Raw genomic sequence first — 23,269 nt, 5'->3', positions numbered from 1 at the left:
CACTCCAACCGTTCGCAGCCAACCCTGGTGACTAAACACAGAGGAAGAGGTTCCTGCCGGAGGCTCTACAGGTGCAGAGGGCAGCAGGCAGAGTTCCTCGCTCTCCTTGTGCCCACCACAAGGCTGCCCTAAGGCAGGAACGTGCCACCCTCACGTCCGCCCGCACGGCTGCCTGGGACTAAGGGCAGCAAGGTACTTGTGCAGTGGTCCAGTGCAGGGGGAAGGAACACACGGCGTGGGCAGGGTGCTCGCAGCAGCACCTTCAAGGAGCCTTTTACACCAATTTATTTCTATACAAGGTGGTTAAAAAAAAAAAAGAAGCCCCTATTGTTTGTTCATACAGAAGTCTGGGATTGCTATAGGCTTTGGGTGGGTGATTGATTTTAAATCCCAACAACACATGCTTTTTCCCTTGCCTTCTCATTCTCTTCCGAGTCAGCCTCCATTAGCCAAAAAAACTAACAAGTGACACACAAGACTAGTAGTCATGTGGACCATTTTAAAAAAATAGGGAAGGAGAATTGAAGACGAAGAGAAAGGGAAGAACAAACAAAGATTGAAAATAAAAATTCGCCAGGATAATGCGTTTTATAAACACAGAGATAGAAACAGTTACAGCAAGGACAGAGCGGGCCAGGGGTGGGGAATAGATATTTATATATATATATATATATATAAATTCAAGGGGCCTTCAGTTTATTCTTGTTGGCTCCCCCTTCTCATTAGATTGGTCTCTCTGCGGGGACTGGCATCCCCTTCTCTCCACTGTCCACCTCTTAGGGATTCTCTCCCATGACCAGGGTCCAGAAGAGGCCACCACTGCCATGTGAGTCCAGCCCGCCTTGGCAAGAGGGAGCCAGGAGAGCGCTCCGAGGGGAGGCAAGCAGGACAAGCTAGCCTTTCCCTGCCTCCTGCCGGCTCCTTGAAAAGACCGGTCTATTCCTCCTCCTCCTCCTTCCCTTTGGGAAACCGGGGGCAGGACAGGCGTGCGATAGTCAAAACTGCTGTTGTTCTGCCTTTCAGGAAAGGGAGTAGAGAGAAGGGTGATGATTATTTTGGCAGTCTCTTACCCTCCCTCCAGTTGCTTTTTGGTTTGTTGTTGATGCCTGCAGGCTTTTCTGAGGAGGTGGGGGAAAGCAGGAGGGAGAGGAGGAGGAGTACAAGCTGCTAGGACATCATCCATAATGGGCAGGAAGAGCAATGAGCAGGAACCCACATTCCTACAGGGCCTTGGCCATCGTGCTGCTCAGACAGCTGGGAGAGAGAGGCAGCAGCCAGTTCAGACAGACTCCTCTCTATTGCTCTCCACCAGGGGAGGAGAAAGAGTGCAATACTCCACAGCCCTGTCTGGCCCAGGGAACATGCCTCACCTCTCCCTCCCCAGCACCAGTCTCACCTTCCACTGGGGAGAAAGAGGTTTCTCCCATCCAGTCCTTGGGGCAGGACGAGCGACCCCTCCTCCCTCTCATGAGCAGGAGGGACAGGAATGGGTATTTTTCTCTCTTAGACACTCAAGGAAATCCTCAAAGAACCCCATCCAGCTGTGAACCCTGCCACGTCCTTCTGTGGCCTGCTGAAAACATGTGTCCGAGCCCCTGTACATACAAGGACCGTCTCTCCATCCCATCCACCATGCATGTCTCAACACGCACCCCCCCTTCATATGCATTCTACAGTGAGAGAGAAGGCAAAACGGGGGCCTTTCTTTGGGTTTGAAAGGGGGGCTCTTGCACGAGGAAGTGATCCCAGCACAGGAAAGGGGCTCTTGCACAAGGAAGCATCCTCCTACCAGGCAGGCTGTTGCACAGAAGGAGCACCCCCTTGAGATAGGCTGTTGTTCAAGGGGCTGCCATGAACAGGGTTACACAGCCAGAAGAGGCTGTTGCAGGAGGAGAGACTGTTGCACAAGGAGGGGCCGCTGCACAAGCGGTGCCCCTGGGCGCAGGCTATGCACAAGAGGCTTTCTGCTCCCTGGGTTGAGGTCTCTCTAGGAGCTGGAGAGGTGCTCCACTTGGATGGCGCTGGTGCTGACAGTGAGGCAGATGTCCTTGTGATGCTCTGAAGTCTTGTAAGGAGTCAGGTCAAAGGAGCACTGGGGGGGAGGGTTGGGTTGGTTAGTGTCTCCAGAAGGGCCCCCTGCTGCCCCTCCACCCTGCGGCTGGAAGTGCTGCTGCTGCTGGGAGGCCTGGGCTTGCGCCTGAACCACTTGCTGCTGTGGGTCAGGGATGTTGTGTTTCCGCATGTGCTTCATCAGGTATGTCTCCTGCAACGGGAAGAATAGCGTGAGAGGAGGGGACAATGTTTGCAAATGCCAAAGCCAACGGGGAGGAACATGACAGCTCAGGGGGCTGCTGTCATGGGACCTGAAGGAGCTACTCCCTAAGAACTGTGTCCACCTCTGCTACCCCCAAGGGCAGCAAACACTCACCGAGGTGTAGGCCCGGCTGCAGATGGAGCAGGTGTAGACCTTGGCGTGTTTCACTGTGTGCGTAGCCAGGTGTACCTCCAACGAAGCAGCATCCGTGTATGCACGGTGGCAGTTGTGGCACTTGAAAGGTTTGTCTTTGTTGTGCTGCCGTCTGTGGGACTGGGAGGCAGCAGCGGAGTGGAGGAAAGTGAAAGCAAGCGCAGGGAAGGAAGCAAGTATTAATACTGGAGAAGACTTTCCCTCTGACACCCCTTCCAGCCAGGCCCCGAGCTCCCCAGGCCCCCATCTGCTGAAGGAGGTATGCTTGGTTCCTAGCACAGGGGCAGAGCTTCTCTCTCCAGCTCCCATCCCATCTTCCCCACAGAAGCCCTTTTTTCTTAGGCTTCTGAAGAGCAGAGTCTCCTAACTCTCCACAACCCCCATCTTCTTAGTCTCCATGCAACTCAGATTTCTGTCTTTGCTTTTTCTCTCCTCTTCTGCCTCACTATGCATTTGCTCCCTGCATCTGTCACTGCCCTTCAGGGCAGGATCTGCTTCAAGTGCTTGCAGGCATTTACAGCTCTTTGCCCTTTGGGGCCCTACAATTCCCCCCCTCCAGGATACTCCAACAGGTCATATCACCTCTGCTTTCCTAAATCCCTACTCTTATACCCTCCACTTCATTGTAAAAGAAACAAAATCAGATACCCAGATTTTATTCTGCATGACATTTAGCAAAAGTCTTGCCCCAGCTAAGTTAGAAAACTCTGCAGAACAGATGGGAGGAACTTTACCAAAACCTTACTCCTTTCAAATCAAGTTTACAACTTTACAGGATGCATTTACGTGACTTCTTTGGGTCACTAGTGCCACAAAAAGCTAGGAATCACCCCCTGCCCAGGGCTTCAACAGCTTTCCTGTGTTTCTTCACAAGTAGCCTCTCCTCCCACTTGACAGCCATGTTTGCCAACACCACTGGAGAGCAGGACAAGCCCAGCTCCTTACCTGCAGGTTGGAAAGCTGGGTGAAAGCCTTTTCACACCCAGGGTGAGCGCATTTGTAGGGTCGGTCCCCGGTGTGGATACTGTTAAGGAGGAAGAGCACAAACGCGAGGCAGTGAGCAGGCAGGCAGACCAGACTGCCAGGGCCTGATGCTGCAATCAAATCTCACAGCCACTTAGGAGAGCAGGGAAGGGGATAATGTTGCCTCCAGATGTTGTTCTATGTGGACAAAGAGAGCTCTGCCCAGCTCCTGTGTCCAGCTAGAAGTTAGAGAAGACAGGCGGTCAGGCAGCTTTCAGAGAGTGACTAGGACTGAGGAGCAAGAGCCTATGAATGCCTGGCCAGCTCAGCATATGGGCCACCTGAAAATGGGTTGGGAAGGGGTCTGGAGGTCCAGGCTCCCTGCTCCAAGCTCAGGAGTCCCATGTGAGCAAGAGGAGTCTGTTCTGCTTCCGCAGTACCAAGAAAACAGCTCTGTTCCTTCTCAGGATAGGCACTCAAACACTTTTCCTTTTACCTTGTCAGGCTGAGATCACCTACAGCGCTCATCTGTCCCTGTCCCCCTGCAATGCCAGCAGAAGCTTCCACACACTCAGTCCAACCCCCGTGGTGCCAGGCTAGGATCCCCTATGGCCAATGCCTCTCTCTCTATCGCTCTCTCTCTCTGTGCCCCCCACGGTGCAAGACCAAAGGATCCCCAGGGACAGCACGTGCCCACCTCAGCCCTGACGCGGTCAGTGTCTCCTGCGCAGCCTCCACTCCGTCCACTCTGGTGGGCCACCTCCTTCTGTGGGTGCAGCCGGCCGCATCCCCCGCCCGCCCCCCGCATGCTTGGCGCGCGTGCTCCACAGGGTGCATGCCGGCAGCGCGGGGGGGCCAGGGCCAGGCCCCCAGCCTCCTCTGGCCCTTACCGTGTGTGCTGCTGCAGGTGGGAGAGCTGGCGGAAGGCCTTCTGGCAGTAGCGGCAGGTGTAGGGCTTGGCCCCCGAGTGGATGCGGAGGTGCTGGGCCAGGTAGGATGTGTTGGCGAAGCTCTTGGAGCAGTGAGGACACTTGTGCGGCTTGACAATCGCCGTGTGGAGCTTGGAGTGGATCCTGCCGAAGAGGAGGAGGAGCAGCAGCAGTTGGACACGACCGCCATCTGGCTAGTGCTGATGGAATGAGGGCACAAAGGGGGTGGGACAGCACCACACTATCTGCTACACGGAGGTAACTCCAAACAGAGCATGAGCTCGCTCAGTCTCAAACCGTGCTCCCCTTGGATTCAAGAGACCGTGGTCTGTCCGCACCGGGGGAGGATACAGAGAGAGGAACTATAGAGTTTGGACTGAGGGGCATTGGCAGAGCTGTGTGTGGGAAGCCCACGGCTGAAATAGCAGGGGGGGCTGCAAGCCTGGACTGAGACGTTTGGCAGAACTACGCTGGGGTGACAGGGAACAGTCCTCCTACACCCACTGTACTCTCACTCTAACACAACCAGCCCTACCTTCTGTCAGAAAGCATCACTCCATCACAGACACCCTTACGGTGAGCAACGCTAACCCCTGCGCACACCCAGCCCCTTCACAGCAAAGTGACAAGTCTCAATGTGTCAGATACCACCACTGCCAGCTTGTCGTCTACAAGACCTGACCAGCCTGCGGAAAACAGCAAGGTCTCCCCGGGCAGTCACCCACCAAGGGTGCTGACAGCATGCTGGGATGACGGCAACATGCAGCGCGGAGGGCCCCCAGCCTCCGCTGGCCCTTACCGTGTGTGCTGCTGCAGGTGGGAGAGCTGGCGGAAGGCCTTCTGGCAGTAGCTGCACGTGTAGGGCTTGGCCCCTGAGTGGATGCGAATGTGCTGGGCCAGGTAGGAGCTGTTGGCGAAGCTCTTGGAGCAGTGAGGACACTTGTGTGGCTTTGTCTCCGTGTGGGACTTGGAGTGGATCTGCATCTCCGACTTGGAGTAGAAGGTCAGCGAACACATCCGGCACCTGGGACCGGGGTGAGGGGAAGAGACAGTGTCACATGGGGGGGACAAGCCCCAAGAGGTATCAACTCTAACTGGACGGGGTCTTCCACAGTGAGTGAAGAAGGGATGTTTTCTCACTATGTGGTTCTAGGGAGGTTTTACCTGGGACATTGTGCTCGGCTGCGAGTACTCCAGTCCCAGGGGGACAGACTTAAGCTAGGCACTGGCAGAAGAGACCAAACGAGACCTTGCAGCCAGACAAGTAAAGGTCTTAGAAGAATCAAAGATGTTAGTTTATTAGGCTTACAGGGGAGACAGGGCAGCACTTTTGAAATTTTCCAACAGCAATCTGAAGGGGACAGGAATAATACTAATAATTCCCAGACAAAAACCACTTTGTTCATCTATGATTTATTTCAGTCAAAAAAAAGGCTGGAAAACCTGGAAGTCCCAGGTTAAGGTTCATCTTCATAATAGAAGTTAAATCCATGTACTGCAAAGTCTGCAAAAGCAGTTATGACCAAACCTATTTAACTCTGCTCCCATTTTTGCAGAAAGCACTTGGGAACTTAGAATACAAAATGCTGAAAATAACAGCAGTGCTGCTTTCCTAGTGGGCCTCACCGAGATATTCTGGATATCAAATGTGGTATTTCACTGGTCTAATGGGCTTCCATCTTTTCCACCTTACTTATGTGATGCAAAATGTTTTATCTACGAGTTTGGGCCTATCTGTTCCCATAATGTTCAGAAACATACTTGGTAACAGACAGACTCTTCGAACAGGAAGAAGCAGTTGGCATCTATCTGCTACGGTTGCTGCTGTTAAAAACTGTTCCTCCATTGTGACACCAGGCTGTTAAGAGAAGCTTGCACTGTTATACAATTCAAGATGGTAAAAGCTTTTGTGGTTGAAAATTTGATAGAGAGGGGCTGCATCCAAGTTACTTGACTTCTTTTTTTTAAATGTGTGCCAACCAAGGGGCAGAGTTAAGGTTTCTCTGACTTAGTTTTTTCCACTTGCAGACTTTTCAATTAAACAAAACAGAATTTGCACTGAGAGAAAAAATGCCACCCAGAAGAAGTCTGGCCAACGTGAATTCAACTTTCATACTACGTAGACTTACGTTTTTGTCTGGGAATTTCCTTAAGTTTTACAAGTGTTTACAAAACTGCTCAGTGACATAAGTCTCTGCAGAGCCACAGAGAGTTGATCCTGCTCTTCCCCATATCCGTGTCCTCCCAGGAGGATACTTCATTACATCTACTATTGTGACTCTTGACATTGGAGCCAGAAGCTTTATGAAGTGTGCAGCCTGATTAGCGTACGTAATGTCAGCAATATTTATCCAGCACCTACCTTAACTTCCACAGGCGCTTCCAAGCCACAGCTTGATTTTAAGCCATTTAACTGGCAGCAATGCCTCCCCAGCAAGCACTCCACCACACACCTGCCATAACATTTTTTCTTCTCCATCACTGTTCTTTTACATTCATTATTATCTCTAACAGTTGTTCCCACGTTTCCTACCTTCATCTTTCTCTTAATCCACTTTAATTGCAAGCCCTAACAGAACACGTAAGCTAAACACATCCTTACACAAATCCCCCCTCACACACACAACAATCCCTTCTGGTACCAACTAACAGATGCTATATTGCCATTTATCCCTAGGTCTATTAGAGATATGAGGAGTAAAAGGGAACATCAGAATTATATTTTTTTAAAAGTAGCTCTTGGTTTATAAACCAAATTATCTCCAAACACTTGTGCAGTTTGTTCCAGATTTTCTGACATGTTTAAAGCTAGACTTGAATACAGAATATGCATTTTGCAGTTATCAAGTCATACTTACAGGACAAGGATTATATCCATTAAAGCAGCAACGCTAGAAAGAACTTTGAGGTGAATATTGAACTGAAAAATACCTCTGAGTTGCTAAGTCCAGTGCCCTGCTAATGCAAGCAATTATGGCATAATGCCATGCATGACTTATCAAGCTCCTTCTCAGCAGATGCTTACTTCCATTACTCTCAGTTAAACTGTTCCACAGTATCGGTCCTCTCATAAGGAACCATTCAATTGAGAACAAGCTCCCGGTATGATGCTGTGCTAATATGGCTAACCAAAAAAAAGGGGAATAGCAAGTATCATTTTTTTGTAAACAGGAATGGTGTGACTATTCTTGCAACAGCATGTCTAATTCAGAAGTCCACGTAGTCAACAATCACTGAAAAACTCAGTCAAGTTCAGCCAGCTTAAAGAATGACAGCATGTGGAAAACTGGCTTCACAGTAAAGATTCACTGAGTCCACTCTATCTAGGTTTGGAGAAAAGCTTAAAAGACAGCTTGCTCAATACCCATATAAATCTATGTAGGGAGAAAAATATCAATTACTAGGGGCTTGTTTTATGAGCAAAGAAAGGTATAATGAAAAACAATAACTGACAGTAGAAATTTTAAAAAATATAAGAGGAAATAGGATCTTTCCAATGATGAGAATAATGCATCTTAGGAACAATGCTTGGAGGCCATAATATGGTCTCAATCACTTGGCCCTTACAATCAGTATTTTGAAAATCCAACTACCTTTCTGAGAGTAATACCTTTCTAAAAGTTTTGCTCTTGTTTAAATACAATGGTGGGCACTAATCTCTTCTGTGCCATACACATGACTATATTTTAAGCAGTCTATTCTTGTTTTGAAAAATTCATGAACTTTACTATGTCATCAAGTCTAAGTGGTCCCATGCATTAAATATGTACTGCAAAAAAGCCATCTACTTTATTTTCCATAACTTTTTTTTTTTCCATAACTTTCCTTTGCTTATTTGCTTTGTCAGGTATCTGCCTTCAGGTCAGAAATTCCCTAGAATAAACTTTAATGAAGAGAAACAGACTGAACATCCTTTTCTTTTTCAAAATAAAATTATAAAGAAGGTATTTCAAAACCTCTCCAGCACTTGCATAAGAATGGAAGATATATCTGACTGTTAGCACCCCCTCACCCCAAAACCAAACCCTTCTTGTCTTAGTTTAGCAGCTACAGACATTCCAGTGCTGTTTTTCAAACAACATTTAAAAAGAAAGTCTTGCAAGGACTGATTTTCCAATCATCTAATTAGCATCAGCTCTGAGAGGGCAAGAATGTTATGTAGCATTAACACACTCTTGAGCCTTGCAAGTTAAAAAAAGCCTTGGAAAACAGCAGAAAGCTGCATTTCAGAGAGTTTTGTATTGTGTGGTATCAGGCATTTTCAAGGGAACAAATGATCCATTTAATTAATGGCTTTGCATTCTGCCTCAGACAACACCCGATATAAAAGGGCACGATGCAATCGGCCCTCTAGTGGGCAAATAGGGAGTAAAAAAAATGTTACATCTATATGGATAATGAGAACATAGTATCTGACACTAGCAGTGTTGCAGTATTCTACTTCAGTGAAATTCTCCTGGCTGGGGAGAAGAAAAGCTGGGAGTGCTCCTTACTAAGCATGATGAACAAAATGCTACATGAAATAATTGCTTTTTTTTCTCCTCTGTTTAATATCCATTTTTTATCATTTTTTTCATCACTGTGCTTCTAAACTACCACTACTTTCACTGTATTCTTTCTGAGAGCAAGTAACAGAAATGACTGCAGCATTCCCACTGACAGTGTGACACAACATCACTACAGCTGCTTGTCAGGGCTCTGCAAATTCAGACAGCCTAGGAGAGCATATTCTTAACTACACAGAGGTGTATCTATCCATATAAATAGTTAACTTAGTACCCAGCTATATGCCAGAGATCAAAAGTAACCTCTTTCATTGTTTATAATAATTCTTTTTTATAGGGAATCTGCAAGGCAATAAAGTGAGACACTGAGATTGTTCGTGTTAGACAGAAACACCCTCAAAATCATGAAATGCCAGTAAAAGGTGGATGTACAATTCTAATTCTGCTCCCATATGAAAGTCATCATGATGAGTCATAAACAAAATGATGCTTATAGCAACTAGACTACAACTCGTGTGGCACACAGTGCCATATTTTTTTCCACTTTTCATGGAATGTTCTGCCTCATTCATCAGATGCTGTTATGAGATAAAAATACCATCTGAAATACCAGCTCATAGTAAAATTTGCCTAACATGGTTTAACAGCATTTTTTAATCAAGTGCTTAATTAATCAGTATCACATTTGTGAAAAGCTTTTACATGGCTTTACATGAGAATTCAAATTCCGAGTATCTACTGAAATTATTCTTAGAAGTTAATCGAGCCCTTGCTCCTTCTGTTAAGCTACAAATACAAGTTAGACCACAACTTAAAAAAAAAAAAAATCAAATCCAGAAGGTCTGAAGTTAAACCATATGATAAGACTAAGTTTAGGCTGTCAGAGTCAGCAGTTAATTTAGCAAAAAAAGAAATGTATTGCCTTTGCAATGCAGAGTTAATGATGTAACTGATGCAAGCATAGCACAATCATGGATGCAGTTCATGATACATGCTAATTTAATCCTAGCATTTCCTTGATTTTTTTTAAAGGTGAAGTTAAACACTTTCTTGCTAATATTTTTTAAGAGGCAGGGGAAAGGAGACAGCACTAACACTCATGATACAGTTACAAAACTTGGATAAGACCTATATAAAGCCAGCAAGCATGAAGATGTCAAATGAAAGCACAATTATACTCCTGCTGCCACACTTCTACACCCAGCATCAACTCCTGTTTGAAAGTCAGCACTATGCTTCCATTTACCAATTTACACTACTGGCATGTATACTATCAAATCTATCAGCTACGCTCAAGAGATCTCAGTCAACTTATTTCCACAGTTCTTCAGTCACTTGGTAGCTTGATAAAGCTACAGAAAATCATACCCTCCTGGCAAAGGAGCAAGTGTTTTTAAATGCTGGCACTACTCCAGTTCTCAGATTTGAGGGCATTCCTGAGTATTGTCCATTTTTCCAAATAATCTTTTAAAATTATCAGACCCAGAATTTTGTGGTATTTCAGCATGCTTCACAAGTTGCCTGTCTTCTTGTAACCACTCCAGCATTTATGCTTTCAACAACTGCATTCACCCTCTTCTGTCACAGCCTCACACTGGGAGCTCACATAATGTCACTTAATTCTTAAGTCTTTTTCAAAGCCACTGCTTTCCAGGATACTGTTTCCCCATAACCCTTATCTTTAGATCAAAGACATTCAATAGTACCCAACAGGACACTTTTGTCTGATGCTGTTTTCCACTGCGTCCAAACACTTAGGCCTCAATCCCTGACTACTGGAAAACTCACTAAGTATTACCAAAAGGCTCAGTCTTCCATTGGGCTGTATTAAAATACATTTCGCTTGAATTGTTCTAGTTTAAAAATCACATAAAGCTGCTCTATTTTTTTAGTTATCCACCGGCATTGCTTCTATCTGTAAATTATCAGCCACAACCTCCAAATCATCGAACACCATCAGGCCTAAGACCTTGTCTACCAGTTTTAGAAATCAGCCACCATTAGCAAAAAGACCAACAAAACAATAAAACATAAGAAGGGGTTTCCTATTATAGTGATAACATGCAAAAGCTGAAATTAAAATTAAAGACCCATGAGAAAGGACTAGCAAATTTGGAAACAACAAAACTAAGGTCCTCTATGTCACCGTAATTCGGCTCCGCAATGCAGGTATGTTCTGATACACAGCCTTATTGACTGTTTCCACAGAACTGCATCTGTATGACATTGCACAGACAGATACTTAACAAGCAAGTGTTCAGTTTTTTCATCACCACTCTGTGCACAGCCTCAAGCCTCGCCAACCACATGCAATTCCAACCTCATGAAGCAGAATCACTCATCTGCTGTATCCACCACAGAATTATCAGTGCTTCATAAGCACTCATCTAGACCCACAATGTCCCTGTTTTATTTTTTCTAAGGGAAGGGAGTGAAACACAGTAAGACAGTCATATCCACTAATTCCATGTGGCCAAACTGATACCTGTGACCCCTTTTTTTCCTTTAAAGGAAAATTCACACTATATACATTCAAATCACTGCTCCTATAGATTTCTAGGCTACAGCTATGAGATGCAATGCTTCTGCAAAGCAAAACAGGGTCTGACATGTAACAGAGGACTATTCAGTGATACTGGAGAAGAGATTACGGTTTTGTCAACACCAAATGTTAATTATTTCAGGATAACTGTCTGCAGTCATTTTTAGCCTGTGGCAAATGCAAATCCATTGAAGACTAGACCTAAATCGTATTTGCGTTTGCTTCAAGGCAAGATCATCTGCAGGCCTGAACCACATGGCTATAGGATACTATAGCAAATCTGTGTCAGAGGCAAGTGTAATCTACAGTTCTTCAAACAAATCAGATTACTCCCCCAAATCATCCTTCTCAATTCTGCAAGCCCATGTCAATATATATGCTTTTATCAAACACTCCTTTCAGGTTCTCTAAGTACATACGCAGGACTCTGACAGGCCATCATGTACACAATTACTATAATCATATAATCAAGGATAGTATCAAAGTGCATTGACTCAATAGGACCAAATTAAGGTGCGATCGGATAAGACGTGCGACAGAATAGTTTGGAAGTTCTCTCTCCCCAGTTGAAACTGTAACTGCACTCCTCATTCCCTTGCACACACTCATTCCATTGACATACAAGTAACGTGCTAAAATTAAAATTCGTGACTGCAGAACCTTTACTGTTAATTCCTTCTGCTTGGCACTGTGATGAACTGAGAGCACGCGCGCACACACACACAGTTACGATATCTTAGGAGAAGGGAGAGAACTTACCATAACGCAAGTTTTTACCTTCTTATATCCTGAGGCATTCTGACATTTTCTAACCTCCAGGCACAGCATTCATAAACAAAGCAAAGCTTATGTGTACAAACTGTGTGTGTTTATATGGACATGCATGTGCACCTGTCCTCCTTGGAGTTTTGAGATCATAAGCCAATTTCAACCCAATCTGGAAAAGGGGTAAGGATCTTAAAGTCACCACAAGTCTCATAAAAATATGCAGCTGGGGAAAGAAGAGAGACCCTCCTGGAGCCCCTGGCTGAGGGAAAGGCTAGTAAGCTCACCCTTGATTAGACATCAGAGAATCCGCACAGGAGAGAGCCGCTGGAAACCAGGCTTCATTAGTTCCGCTGCTCACGGAACTACTTGTTAAAAAAAGCAAACAGAAATTCCAACATGTGGCATCATACTGACACCCACACTGGTCATCAGCAATCTTAAGATCCACTGCACAGACCTCTGCCACTGCAGCTAGAATGATAGATTATAGCAATGGGAGTTTGTCACCTTTTTCTAGCCTTAGAGCGGGATGAGGTTCTTTGCCAGAGGTGGTCACATTCTTGTGCTGACATTAGAGACACAGCAAGACTTAGGAATATTGGGTTGAATATTTCTAGGCTTTGGAGGGAATGTGGTCAAACTTTCTGCCTGATGCTTCGTACTTAATTCCCTTTTTGCCCTTAGCCTTCTAGCCTGTTGCAATCCCCGCTCTCCTGCAACAAGACCCAGGCCCCAGCAATGGCTATTCCTTATTCCACGTTCCCAGTCATTTAACATCTATCTCCTCTCCCTCACGCTTCTATTTGTCTGTCCACAACCTAAGCTCTTGCCCACATCTGTTCTGCTAATTCTAGGTAATACCTCATTTTCCAGCCCCCAGCAGATCTGCCTCCTTCTTCCTCCTCTCAGTCTTGGTCCTTCAAAGCTTATCTCTGCGCCACCTCTCCCATGCAAATAGACTCCCCATCACATCCTCTGCTGCATTGCCTGGTTTGTGGGCCTTTTCTCTCTCCTCCTTCAATTGCCATCTCTGCTCTACCAAGCTTCCAGATTTCCCAGACAAAAACAGCTTCAGGCCCTGCCCACTCTTGTCCCAACTACATTTGAACCAAGCAGTGCCTTCTCACACCTTGCCTTTGTGCCCAGAGTGGGGAGACTACTGTCGACACTGGGCACGAACTACTCCCTTCTGAAGCAGGAGGAGCAACTGTGACTTGAAGGAAAAGCACACCTGGCCCTTCAGCACTAGTCTAGAAGATGCTTATTGCTGCAGAGAGAATACACATGTAGTCCAGCCTCGTACAGAAACTGAGTGAAGAGCGTATTTATCTCTTCTGTGGAGACAGTCTGGTCAATGCCTGGAGTCATGCAAGCCTCAGAAAACCTCAAGGAGGATATAATCTTTGCGTACTTCAATTACCAAACTGTAAAGCATCTCACAGTGTGCTTGACAGATTTTTTCCGAGTTTACAACTTGGCCAAATTTGACCTTATTTTCAGAGATATATGTTCCTTACAAAAGCCATAGTCACCAGATTTCAAATCTATTCAAAACCATGGGTTCACCAAACAGCAATGCTAAATCCAGTGCAGGGCAGAAAAAAAAAGCTTAAAATGAGGCATGTCTAAGAACATAGCCACCTGCTGTACTCAAACCATTGGGTACCCTTGTGTCCCTAATTTCCTCACTAAAGGGGACCCCCATCCAGCTTCTTTGCATTCTACAGCTCAGCTCCACTTCTTGCTAAGCCTTCTATGGCTTCTGTGCACTTTTCTACCCTGGACTCTCAGAAACTTCCCATGTCTCTCGGCTGCTTATCGTCTCCCAGACCCCCTGCTGTTCCCACAACCTAGTGAAAACAGGGAAACTAAGAACGAGCGGTGGGGAAGAGACAGCTTGTTGGTTAGAGTATGATGGCAAGGCCCCTCTCAAGTCCACAACTTTTCTGTTGGTGTGCTCGGTTCCAAAGCACAGCTTGCAAAACCATTCCATACTATACACCGGTATTTGTCCTAGCATTTATAAACTTAATACTGGAACCAAGCAATGCCTATAAAGAGCTCTCTTCCTTTTACAAAGAAGAAACTGCTTAGAGAACTGTTTGTCAGAGAACTGATGACCTAGCCCAGATAGGTTGAACCACTTCATCAGTCTTGTCCGCTGATCACATCACGAACTTCTAAAAGTGCACAGGTACAGGCACCAAAACAGCACTAAGAATAGTGGATACATAGTCACCCTCTCCTCCTCAGCACCTCATAAAGTACTGAGAAGCCGCCATGTGCTTCACATTGCCAGCATCCTACTAGAAAGACTCTTGTTGCTAATCTCATTTTCCACAGAAAAAGTAAATTCTACTAAAATGTCAGGGAAGATTAACAAAGAGCTGACAATGAATCCAGACAAGACTGAAGTGACCTTACTCATGAAGGAAAATGCTTCACAGGGCTGTGTTAGATGCTGTCTGTCCCCTGCAGGTGCAAGCATTCGTTCTTCTGATAGCACAAAGCAAAGCACCCGGGACTCTGCCAGCCTAATCCTCAGGCTAGATGTCCAAGATCTGCAAGGAACACGATCATTAGCAAAAGCCTCACACCTTTTCTTGCAAAGAAAAACCTAGTCACAAAGATTCTTGCACCACTTCCACAGCAGACTGCTAATTCACTTCTGGAGACGATAAAGCAGCAAAACAGCTGCGGTTTGCTGGAGCAGGAATCTCTATATTCAGTAGAGAATGAGATGAGCTGCAATATGAGCATCACCTTTGCCCTCCAATTCCTTCCAAGTCTGCCTTGCTGTGCTGCCCATTCAAGGCCTTACTCTGTCTTCACCAATAGACTAGGAGCCAGGAAATAGGGAAATCAGCCACCTGCCCAGGCACTCAGACAAGAAAGCTCACAGAGCTCAAAAAGAAGCTTAAAAAAATAATTACATTTAACAAAATAATCACAGGCTTTAGGAATTAAGCATTAAAAAAAAAAAAAGAAGTCGTATTGATCAATATAGTACAACTCCTTTCAGGCTAGCTTGTCTTCAGTGTATCATCATAATAATCGGTGAAATCATACACAGATGTATGAATACCACAAGCAACTCCTCCTTCAGCCCCAGAAGGGAGCAGGAGTTGAATGAACCTCACCCACAGTCTTAATTTAGCTAGGATATGGCTGCATACTGTAGTAACGGGAGCCACCCAAATCACCCTCTAGAATGCAGAAGGAACCCAGGAGTCCTCAAATTCTTAGCTTGCAAGTCTATTCATATGTACTGTATTTCACAAAGGTTTTCTCTCCCACAGCTCCAAGAGAAAATAGTGTTTTCCTTTATTTTTTCAACAACTATTTTTAGTTCCAAACTTGCACATGGAAAGCATCAGCCAAAGAGAAGATCCCAAAAAGGGCAGAAGTACTCCTTGGTGGTTTTCAATAAATCTCAATTTAGCTATCTTGCATCTTAGCTCTGCTCAGAGGAAGGCCTGCTTGGGATGGAGGCTGGAGAAGAGGCAGAGATATCACACTCAGATTAAACATGAAGACAGGAGATCTGCCTGATTACATGTTCCTACGTATTTTGTCTTTTTCCTGCAAAGTCTTTTTCACGAGCTGTTAGATGGACTATGTGTGTTCATAAAGTTTCTGCTGAGTCACTCCACCTGGTCTTGGACATTTTTTTCCAAACTTACAAGTAAACAACGAGCTATAATTAAAGCCTTGATTCAGCTTTAATTCTAGCATTCACTGCCAATTGTGTTCCCTGTAAATACATATTTAACAGCCTAATTAGCAACCCAGACTGTAAGCAGCTTGAGTACTGTGGAATTGTGGCTATGGCCCAAAATAAATGGTGGGATTACAAATAGCAAGCTACCTAACACTCCCACCCCTCTTCACCATACGCTGATGATATTTTCAAATCGGAAGAACTGAGACATTGGGTAAGATAACAAAAAGGCTGATCCAAGCTCTGGTTTTGTACCCCTTTAACTGTATTGCTTTAAAAATGTAAACATTTTTAATTGCTATAGTTAAAAATTATATAGTGCCTGGGGTGGACACACTGACTCTGTGTAGATGCCTTCATACTGTTACAACTTAATTCCAGAAACATAACTAAATCTGGACCAAAAAAAAAAAAAAAGAGGGTCTAGGATGGTTAAAGGGAAACTGAGCCAGGATCATGAGCACAAGTAGAGAAGTGAGCAGAGCAAGGGACCTTCTCTTATATCTGTTTCCATCTGGCTACTACTTTGTCTCTTATTGATCTTAATCATCCCTCAGAAACACCTATCACTAAATCACCCATACGTGCTCCTGCTTCCTAATTAAGACAGACCATCCCATTCCCTTCCTTAGCACTTGCCTGCTCTGTCCAGTTCTCACCTTTTCTAAAACACTCACATTCCTTATCCTCTGGTTTAAATATTCCCTCCTAGTTAACCTCTCCCTTTCCCACCACTCACTTGTAAACTCAGGCCACATCCCTCCAAGCTCAGAAACCCAACCTCAGGGCTCAGAACTCTCTCCCCTCTTATCTGATACCCTTCAGGCTTAGAAACACCCTTGCACCTAGTTCAGAAATACTTTTTTTTTCTGTTTTGTTGGGAATGCTGAAGTAGATCACAAGGGGCAACGCGCACAGAAGGAGACACTATCACCACAGTTCACTTCGTGCTCTGTGCGCCTCCAGTTTGTAGCCTTTACACTGGACAGACTGGAGTCCTAATTTGGGGCACCCAGGCACACCAGGGCTCTCAACTACACCGGAAGTGTTCCAGTTGCACCAGACAGTACTGCATTCTGCAGTACACCAGCCATGCTACCTGGCTGTGGCATCAAGCATATGGTTCAGCCTCCATAACCTCCTGGTCATTAACTAGCCTAGTAACATTAACATCAGCATATTCAGGAAATCAAGGTTGTCCACTAAGGAGATGCTTAGTTTTGGGTCAACCAACCAGCTTGCAAACATTCCTGATTAGAGACAAAACCCAACTCTTCCTGCACCTGAAAGATTCTCTACTCAGGGACTCTACAGGGAAAAGGCAGATATCTCCTCTTCCCCATGTAACCCTCTAAAGGGTTAAATACACCCTCATCCCCATGCAATGTTACAGACAAGGTTTAACCTCACTCCCCACCTGTATGTCTTGCCATCCTTGTGCTGGTCCTCATCATCCTCGTTTGACAGCACAAAGGGGTCACTCATCTCTGGCAGCCCCGACTCCTGCAATCGTTTCTTCTTCCGGCCTCGGGGTGGTTTGGGGGCAACTCCCCCACCCCCGCCACCCCCAGCACCTTCAGAAAGGGTGGTTGTCCCTTTCTTGGACAGGTCAGGAACCACCTGGAGGGCTGCCTGGGAGCCAGGGGGTAGCGCAGAGACAATCATCGGAGCTGAGATGGGAAAGGTTTGGGCAGAGGAGGCTGTGGTCACCAGGGAACCTGATGGGGAAGTTATCACCAGACCAGGACCTGCAAAGAAAGAAACAGGGAGGAAGTCAGTTATTACATTTCCAATTACATCCAACCTCCTTATGCCACAGAAGTGAGCTTTATACACCTATTTTTGACTACAACCCAAACAGAAGAGTAGCCTACACATTCCCAGTCTCCACTGCTGCAAGCCAAACTTCCATAGAGTGGAGGTATGGAGTGTCTAGAGATTCACACTGAAACTACACCAAGATAGTCCACACCATCAGTAAGGCTAGAAATAATCTACAGCCTGAAAAGGATTCCAAGACTCTCCGCCCCTCATTACCGAGTCTCCTTCATATGTTGCCAAAGCCTTTGGAGTCCCTTACCTGCTGTCATGAGCCCAGCAGACTGCACTGGTACCACGGTGATGTTCTGAGTCACAGGGGCTTGGCTGTGTGGTGTCAGCTGCTCTGGCTTGGTGTCCGAGTCCATAGAGATACCAGTGGGTAGGGCCACAGAGGTGGGTACTGTCAGCAAGGCAGGGTAGTGGGGGGGAGCCAGGCTGCAGCCCTTCTCTGTGGGCAATAGCTGCTCCTTCATCTTGTTAATAAACATGGTGTTCTCAATCTAAACAAGTGGGAAGGACAGCTTTTAGAATACCCTGGCACAGCTTCTCCAGCAGTTGACTGAGCAAGAAATGCAACAGAAACACTTATCGTGCATGAACTTCTAACAGGAAGCAAGACCAGCATAATAGGTTGGAAGACAAGGATCTTACCTGTCCCGAGACGGTGGGCACTGCTGGCCAGAAGTACGGGGAGGAGTTGAAATGAGATTCTTCCATCCTAGCTGGGCACAGCATGGAAGGGGAAGGGGAAGAGGAATGGAGGAGAAGAAAAACAGACAGACAGACACACACACAAAAAGAACATTAAACCTGAAGAGATTCCAACATGGAACTGACTCAGTCTAATGCTGTGACAGTTCCTTAATCTCCTCTTTCTTACTCGAGCAACTTCTCCCCACTTCTGAGCTATCTGCCCAAATCCAAAAATTATTTTCATGGGAAAAAGTTGTCTGCTATTCCCACAGACCCGGGTCCATCTCAAACACCTCTTGCCCAATAGTCCTCCATGCAAAAAAAGGGTTGACTACAAACCCACAGAACACCTCGAAATTTCCCCGATTATCATCCACCCAAGTACATGGCATAAATGATGAAGTCTGTGCATCTGCAGCCAGGCAAATACAGCTGGAAAACATTTTTACTGTCAGAGACAGTCTGACCCCACAAGCAGTGAAAATTTTGGACGTTGCCTGTCCCTCCACCCCAGCTCAACACTAAAGACCCAGACGGAGCAAGGGGACGTTAGCATTGTGTTACACAGGAAGAAAGACAGGCAGGGAGAGGGAAACAGACTTGCCCAAGATAACAGACAGCCACAGCAGACCAAGAAGTCAAACTTAGGGCTCCTAACTTCCTACTGCTCTGAGCACCCCAGCCCACTCTCAGAACACAGAAATATCAGTCAATATTCCTGACAGACAAGATCTTCTGCTCTCATCCAATAAGACCTGGCAGTAGGAAAATAACCTGACTGCTCTGCCCCTGAGATACCCTATTTCCAAGTGAGATTGTGTCACAGCTCTCTATTACCCATTTCGTTCTGATCTTTGGGACAACATTCTGCAGGATTCTGTCCCCAGTCAAATGCCTGTTGCTCCATCTTTATTTTCCAGCAGCCAGGGGAGACCAGATAGACACCAAAAGATAGCTCTCTGAAGACAGAGGCGTAATCTCTTTAGGAACACCTGGAGGAAGAAGCCTTTTCCACTCTAATCCTTACATTCCTCTGTGTAATACCATTAGCAGACAAAGTTTGTTACAGTCATGAAAATGCTGTTCAAAACCTAAATAAATTAACGAAAGAATACTTCCTGAAGCAGAAGATGCACCTATTCCTAAACAAATACAGCAAAATTGTTAGGTAAAATACATGTGATAAAAACTATGCTCACAGAACATCTTGCAGAGCAAGCTCATGAGAGAAAGCAACCACTGTAAGTTTCTCATGCAGCTACCTGCAAATTGTCCCACTCCTATTTCTGTATGATGTGTCAGTAGTCAAATTAATGAGTAAATATTGTTTCTGAAGGGCCTATCTCAACCATCAGATAAGCTGAGGAGCATGCCCCGAGTAGCACGAAACACTTTCCAGAAGTATATTAGGGCAGAATAAATACAGACGGAATTGCTGCGTGTGAGCCAAAACGCAAAGATAATTTTCCTCTATGTAGAGAAGCAGTATTTAAATGAACCAAATTACCTGATAATTTTGTTTTTATGAATTGCTCATGCAACAGCAAAGCCAAGTATTCCTGCCTCACTCACTCACTACAAATCAACCAATAAACACACTTAAGGATGAATTATTTACCTTGCGTCGGTGGCATGCAGTCAGACTGCCAGCTGCCTGACTGAATTACTCTGGATTTACATTGCTGTGATTCAATCAGAATCTGATGCGGCAAGACTCTTCCGTTCCTCTGCTTTTTTTCTGAGCCAAATTAATTATTAAGTACACTGCCCACAGCAAGACCCTATGTGTGTAATGCTTAATTACATAACTTTTTTCTTTCATAGAGTGAGCACATATGAAGAGATAATGCATTCTTGGCAATTAAGTGCCATTTGAATCAAGATGAGGGTTTTGTCTGGAATGTCAAATTTGGGGTTTGGGGGTTTTGTTTGTTTGGTTTTGTTTTTAAAATAAGCCTTTATTAGCTTAGCCTCCACATCAAAAACATCAAAGTGAAAGTGATTCTGTAAAACGTAAAAGTCTCGTCTAATTATCAGATGCATTTCCCAAATGAACTTTGTAAGCATCTAAGACTCCTTTGGATTCAAACGCAAACTTCAGGAGTTAAACAGAAAGATGCCAATTTAAACAAAAATCTCACAACAGCTTTCTTATTTAAAGAGTAGAAGTTATGAAAGGCAACTCCATTTCCAGATTCTAAAATCCAGACTAGCACTCAGAGAGGCTGCTTGTCTCCATCTCATCCCCTGTCATAACTTCACAGAGCACCTAACTTTTGTTTGCTCAGTTTACAAAGTGTGCAAGTCAAAATAAAGCTCTGATTGATTCTCAAAAGATGATGTTAAACTCTCTTAGAATCTGCCTCACCATCCTGAAATCTTCATGCTTGAGAGGATATCAGACCTCAAAACTTTTGACTTGAAAGGCTGAAGTGTGATGAAGTTATAAGAATGTGGGAGAAAAGGAGAAATGGTGTAAGAGTTGAAGCTTTCATGCAATTTCACTAGCAAGCCAGTCTTCCAAAGGGAGAAAACAAAGATAAGATTCCTTCACCAAACTACTGCCCTAATACCCACAGCTGTCCCTCCCCTACCCCACTTTTAGGCTAGAGGATATTTTGAAAACATGCACCCCTATTCACAGCCCCCACTTTAACGCTGCTCACACTTACTTTACCAGAACTCTGCACGTAACCCTTCCAATTGCTCTATAACTACCAGACATGGGCTGGAGCTTCAACCCTGTACCACAGCACGTTCCCACTGCAGTGCCTTCATCATCCCAGCTTCCACAAACAGGCCAGAGATGGGACCTTCTTCCTATTCACCAGTCTAGTATCAGACAGATGTCAACGTACCCTCCTGATATAAACCAAAAACACCTTCTATGTACAGACCACAAATGTACATACACCAAATAAACAACCAAGTGAACCAGAGAACTCACAAGGGACAAGGAATCTGGAGTTTAGATCTGACAGTACTTCACAGAATCACGTGCTTAACGTTCTGGACTTATACTCCTTTGCAGGTCATCACTTTAATCATAAACAAACAGATAAAAGCACATGCAAGTATACGGTGAGGTAGAGGCTGTGTTTCTGGAAGGGATAATCAAGGTTGGATATGCAGGTATTTAGAGGTTGACTTTTAATTTTTGTAGGGTATTTTTTTGTTTGTTTTTTGGGTTTGTTTTTTTTTTTTTTTCCTCCAGATACCTAGCTTTCATTTTCTACTGGGTGTAGAGTTTTCAGTTGACAAAAGGCCCCAAATGCGACACTCAGGAATTATGTACAATGTTTTATGTCTGCCCAAGATCTTTGTTCAATAACAATGAACTTTTATGCTCAGTTGCTGCAAAATACTCAGGATGCTGAAGGCCAAGCAGGCTGTTCGATCAAATGCAAAAAAGTCTCCACAAAGCTTGTAAGCACCAAAAATTTCAAGCGCTGCTACACCTTTAGAACATATGGATGCGCATCAGGAATATCCCAAACATGCTGGACAAAGTCCTGAATCCCAAACCCACACACCAGAGCTGGAACAACTTTGGTGCCGTTCCCTGACACATGCGTAGCCTCCACCCCAACCGAGTGAGCCTCTGTCAGAACAGGTGCCTGGCAAGGGATACACCCTGCGCCTCAGCTCCTTCCAGGCAGTCAACCCCCCCTCCTGCACCCTGGAGCACAGGTGACTCCGAGCCCCCAACCTGCGGCCCATCCCAACCCATCTCCCCCAGTGTGGCCGTCGGGAGCCCCCAGGGCGAGGGGCAGGGGTCACTCACGCAGCTCCGGGAGCTCCTTACCCCTCTCACTCTCCCTCCTCTTGCATTTCTCCTCCTTCCAGGGCCGCCTCTGCAAACAAACCGCCAGGGTTACGGGGGCGCCCGGGGCCCTGCATGACAGCGGGCGGCACAACGCGGGGCCCCCGGAGCCGCTGGCCACGTCCAGCCCCCGCGGGAGCGGCCATGGGCGGGGGGGGAGGGCGCTCCCCACGGGGACCGGCCGGGATGGGGCGGGGGGGCCGGACCCACCTCCCCCCGCGGGGCCCCGCGCGCACACGGCGGCGGCGGCCGAGGGCGGGCTGCGCCGCACGGTCGCTCCCCGCAGCGCGGGGTGGGCGAGGCGGGGCCGGCCCGGAGCGCGGCTCCCCGGCGGCGGAGCTCCCGGGCGCGCTCTGCGCCCCACACCGGGACGGAGGGACGAGCGGGCGGGCGGGCGAGCGGACAGACAGACAGACAGCCCTCCTCCGTTTCCGCTTCCGGATCGCTTCGGCCCCGGAAGTCCCGCTCTCCCGGCCCCCCCACACCCCCACACCCGCCACCCGGCAGATTACCGGGCACCACCCCCCAGCGGCGACCCCGACCCCGACTCCAGCGGCGGCAGCGGCCTCCTCACCGGAAAGAGGAGCGGTGAATCGCTTCCGGATCAGGGGGCGGAGCGCGCCTCAGCTCTTCCGGGGCGCCGACCGGAGCGGAACGGCGTCATCGGCGGCTTCGCTTGAAAAAGAGGCGGAGCGGCGGCGGCCACCGGCCAGGGATCGGTTTCCCCTCGGCGGCGTCGTCGCGAGCGGTCGGACTGGGAGCGGGGACCGGGCGGCAAAGGGGAGAGAGGCGGGCGCGCGCGCTTACCGGAAGTACGGGGTGCCGGCGCGCGGGGAGCCCAGGCTGGAGGAAGGGCGGAAGTGGCTGTGCCGGCGGGGGCGGGCGAGCGGCGTCCCTGGGCCCGGCCGCCAGACCCGCTTCCGGCCCAGGCGGCCTTCCCGGCGTGACGTGCGCGGTGCGGGACAGCCGCCTCATGAATATGCATGAGCGGTCAGTAACAGCGCGGACGCCGCCGCCCCGCGGGCCCGCCCTCGCCC

At 46.8% G+C, this 23,269-nt stretch overlaps 1 protein-coding gene across 8 annotated transcripts; it reads right to left on the bottom strand.

Annotated features, from left to right (window-relative positions):
* Positions 1-485: 485 nt before the first annotated feature.
* ZNF384 (zinc finger protein 384) lies at positions 486-23,191 on the bottom strand. 8 transcript variants are annotated; one of them, XM_065658730.1, is made up of 12 exons: positions 23,040-23,060; positions 22,807-22,907; positions 22,215-22,263; positions 18,368-18,438; positions 17,976-18,216; positions 17,313-17,643; positions 12,459-12,536; positions 5,159-5,383; positions 4,321-4,503; positions 3,413-3,491; positions 2,429-2,587; positions 486-2,263 (listed from the first exon to the last, which is right to left on the bottom strand). In XM_065658730.1, exons 4-12 carry the CDS (start codon positions 18,431-18,433, stop codon positions 1,988-1,990), a joined length of 1,638 nt encoding a protein of 545 aa, XP_065514802.1. In that variant the 5' UTR covers positions 18,434-18,438; positions 22,215-22,263; positions 22,807-22,907; positions 23,040-23,060; the 3' UTR covers positions 486-1,987. The 8 variants fall into 8 exon arrangements, with proteins under 8 accessions (XP_065514802.1, XP_065514800.1, XP_065514804.1 ...); XM_065658728.1 differs by having other exon boundaries at positions 22,807-23,191; XM_065658732.1 differs by having other exon boundaries at positions 18,368-18,434; positions 22,807-23,191.
* Positions 23,192-23,269: the final 78 nt, after the last annotated feature.

This window comes from Caloenas nicobarica, chromosome 1, assembly GCF_036013445.1.
Source record: "Caloenas nicobarica isolate bCalNic1 chromosome 1, bCalNic1.hap1, whole genome shotgun sequence".
Classification (NCBI taxonomy): domain Eukaryota; kingdom Metazoa; phylum Chordata; class Aves; order Columbiformes; family Columbidae; genus Caloenas; species Caloenas nicobarica.
The sequence above is the reverse complement of the archived record's forward strand: the minus strand, read 5'-3'. Positions and strand labels throughout refer to the sequence as shown.